Genomic DNA, 3,500 nt, shown 5'->3' with positions numbered 1-3,500 from the left:
TCTTGTATTGTCCTAAAAATTCTTCCTATATTTGGAATGAACTGAAATGTAATTTCTTTGAATCTATAGAATTTGCAATCAGTTTTTATTACTCTGTGCTAATGGTTTTATCTGCACTGGGGCTCTGATGGATCCCCAGCGCCCCCCTCTGGCCTGGAAGAAACGGTGGGCATACTGGAAATTTTGCACATACTGTACCGTACTTACCAGTCACCATAAATCTACTGTGGTACTCCACTAGAGGGGCCAAACACCATGTTGTGTAGTATGGTTCCTATGCTCGGTGTCGGCATTAACTGGGAGGATTCAGTGTTGATTTGGTTTTGTCTAATGTTTCGCTTGTGTCATTGTTAAGCTGGTTAAATTACAATTGAAATTTGTTTTTCAGACAAAACAAAAACCAGTACATGCTGTTGGCAGCCTGCATCTGTTAATGCACATTTTGTTTTTCATTACAGGCTTTTGAACTCCAACTCTCTGGCGACTATAAGGGATGATGCGTTCTCAGGCCTTCCACATCTGGAGTACCTGTAGGTTTTGGCTGTAATTATTTTTATGAAGACATTCCATGAATTAATGTACAGTAATAACTAAATCCTTTGTCAATACACATTCAGTTTACCAGACGTAGCTGGATAAAAGGGCAGGCTTTAACATGACAAAGCTGCTGTAGACATGAGGTTATGTGGTTGGACTTCAGCTCCACATAATTTAGCCATAGATGTAAATGTGGCCACAGTTTCATTGCTCTCCTGTTTTATTATTATTTTTTTTTATAAAACTACACAAAGCTCACCAACATCATTTTCATAAAAGGTTTAAATGATTCTTTTTGAATAACAGTACAGCAGATCTTGATCACTTTCCTTGCTCATTGACAGAAACAGGTGCTGATTGTGTTTATATTATGTCTGACTACTTTTTTCATGTCCTATAAGAGACAATGTAACATTAGCTACTGTAAAGCAATATTATTTTTGTAAAAAAAAGAAGAAGTAATAATCCTAAGTGCATTTTCAGTTCTACACAGTGAGATCTGTGACTCCAAACTGAATCTTTTATCTTTCCCAGGTTCATTGAGGGTAATAAAATTGAGACTGCATCCAGATTTGCCTTCAAAACACTGAGGGACCTGACTCACCTGTATGCACCAAAGACTTAAATAAATATAAGATGTGTTTGCTGAAAGTGATTGTTATTGTTGAGCATCTGTGATTCTGAAGATGTAAAGATTCTGAAGAATAAATCAAATCAAATCAAATGTAATGCTAGTAGTAGCAGTTTTACTAGGATTAACGGTAACAGCGCTGAGCATTAATGGAGATACACAGAAGAATGGGACAAAGTCTTTCATGTTAATTGTCCAACATATTTGCTTGAAAAGAAATTGTGATTATCTGACACTGATGTCTTTTGCTGTATTGATTCTCTCCTGTTGCTTCTAGGTCTTTGGCAAACAACAACATTAAAGCCTTGCCCAGGGACCTGTTCAGTGACCTGGACTCACTGATTGAACTGTAAGTCTGTCACCCAGTCTGTCTTCTTCATGAACTGTGTCCCTGAGTCTCATGTATATGTTCTGCCTCTTCCTTTTATTCTTCTAAAGTGCTTCTAGCTTGTCATACAGTACGTCTCCTCAGCAGGGACCTGCGAGGCAATGCTTTTGAGTGTGACTGCCGTGCTAAGTGGCTGATGATGTGGTTGAAGAACACCAACGCCACAGTATCGGCAGTTGTGTGCGCTGGACCGGAGGACATGAAGGACAAGTGCCTCAGTGATATGACCAGCCTGCACAATGAGTGCATCTCAACAGATGAGAAATACCTGAGCCAGTTTTCCTGGCCTCCAGTCTAACTGGCAGAGGTGTTGTTTCTCCTTTTGTCCCTTAATGATGCTGGGTCCTTAAAAGAATGTGTTAGTTTGTGGAAAACTTGAATTTAGGGTGCCTCTTTCCACAGATTTCATCCTCCATCAGTCTGTGATGTCCGAGTCTCTGTCTGCTGACACGTTCAGTTATAAAAACGATGTTTATGTGGCTATTGCTGCTCCCAGTGCAGAGAGCTGTATGGTTTTCCAATGGGACCACATAGAGATGAACTTCAGGACCTATGATAACATCACAGGTATGACAAAGCCTTAACTGTCTCAGAGTACCCTGGCTGTGTTTTCCTCTCACGTTACCAGCCTGTTTATCTACTGTCCCCTGCCCTTCAGGTCAGTCCATTGTGGGGTGCAAGTCAGTTGTCATCCAGAGCCAGGTGTTTGTCATCGTGGCTCAGCTCTTTGGTGGTTCCCACATCTACAAGTTTGATGAGGACCAGAGCAGGTTCAGCAAGTTCCAGGACATTGAGGTGTCCAAGATCTCCAAGCCTAACGACACTGAGGCATTGCAGATCAGTTCTGACTGGTTCTTTGTGATCGCTGACAGTTCGAAGGCGGGCCTGTCCACCCTCTATAAATGGAACGATAAGGGCTTTTATTCATACCAGTTGCTGCATGAGTGGTACCGTGACACCGATGCAGAGTTCTTGGACTTGGATGGGAAGGTGCGTCTTATTTTGGTGAGCCGCTCGCAGGTGCCTGTCATCTACCAGTGGAGCCGGAGCAGCCAGAAGTTTGTCCTGCAGGGTTAGATCCCCAACATGGAGGATGTGGTAACTGTGAAGCACTTCTGGATCAAGGAGGAACTGTACCTGGCTATGACACGCTATATCGGAGACTCCAAAGTTCTACGCTGGGGTGCCAAACAGTTTGCAGAAATCCAGGCCTTGCCCTCACGAGGCTCCATGATTCTCCAGCCGTTCTCTTTCAAAGAACGTTCCTACCTGGCCCTGGGAAGCGACTACACCTTCTCACAGATCTACCTATGGGATGATGACAAGAAAGTCTTTGAGCACTTCAGAGGTGTACATCCAGGCGCCGCGCTCCTTCACTGTGGTTTCCACAGACTGCAGGGACTTCATCTTGGCCTCTCCTCAGACAGAAAGATACCATTTCACAATGACAAATGGGGGCAAGGTCAAGATGGTGGACATTTGTAAAATGAGGCTGGTATTCTCCTAAAACTCCAGCTGACACTTCTGAAGGTGGAGAGATCTCAAATACCATTTGATCTGCTTGGATGTACAGTGTATATTCTGGTTTAACATCCCTTACTTATGTTTTGTACTTAACAAAAGATGAACCAGGACCTGAGAGAATGATCATATTACTATTTTTGTTTTAGTCTCATTTGGGGCAACTGAAGATGTAACAGGCGTGGCGGCCACTTCCTTCATTTCCTCGTACCCTGTGGTGATGTACAGTATGTTGCCTTACCAGCACTGGGGTTCTGGGTTCTGGTGGACCCTCAGTGCCTCCCTCTGGCTGTGATGAGGTATCACACGCCTTTGATTTTTCCGTACAGGGAGCATTTTGAAAGCACAAACCTTTCAGTATCATGGCCGAGGTCCCGGTTCTTAGAGCGTAGATGTGTAGATGCTATGGATTCTACCGCGTAC

The 3,500-nt window shown here is 43.4% G+C and overlaps 1 protein-coding gene across 1 annotated transcript; it reads left to right on the top strand.

Moving 5' to 3' along the window:
• The first annotated feature begins 409 nt into the window (after nt 1–409).
• On the top strand, nt 410–3,490 carry LOC109953811 (leucine-rich repeat LGI family member 2-like). The gene is given in 7 exon segments (XM_020589269.1): nt 410–530; nt 1,072–1,143; nt 1,446–1,517; nt 1,644–1,813; nt 1,959–2,123; nt 2,215–2,899; nt 2,901–3,490. Coding segments are annotated over 4 exon segments (1,134 nt in total). The 5' UTR covers nt 410–530; nt 1,072–1,143; nt 1,446–1,517; nt 1,644–1,692; the 3' UTR covers nt 3,064–3,490.
• Nucleotides 3,491–3,500: the final 10 nt, after the last annotated feature.

This window comes from Monopterus albus, unplaced genomic scaffold (assembly GCF_001952655.1).
Source record: "Monopterus albus unplaced genomic scaffold, M_albus_1.0 scaffold1453.1, whole genome shotgun sequence".
Taxonomy (NCBI): domain Eukaryota; kingdom Metazoa; phylum Chordata; class Actinopteri; order Synbranchiformes; family Synbranchidae; genus Monopterus; species Monopterus albus.
Note: the sequence above shows the minus strand (reverse complement) of the source record. Positions and strands in the feature narration are given on the sequence as shown.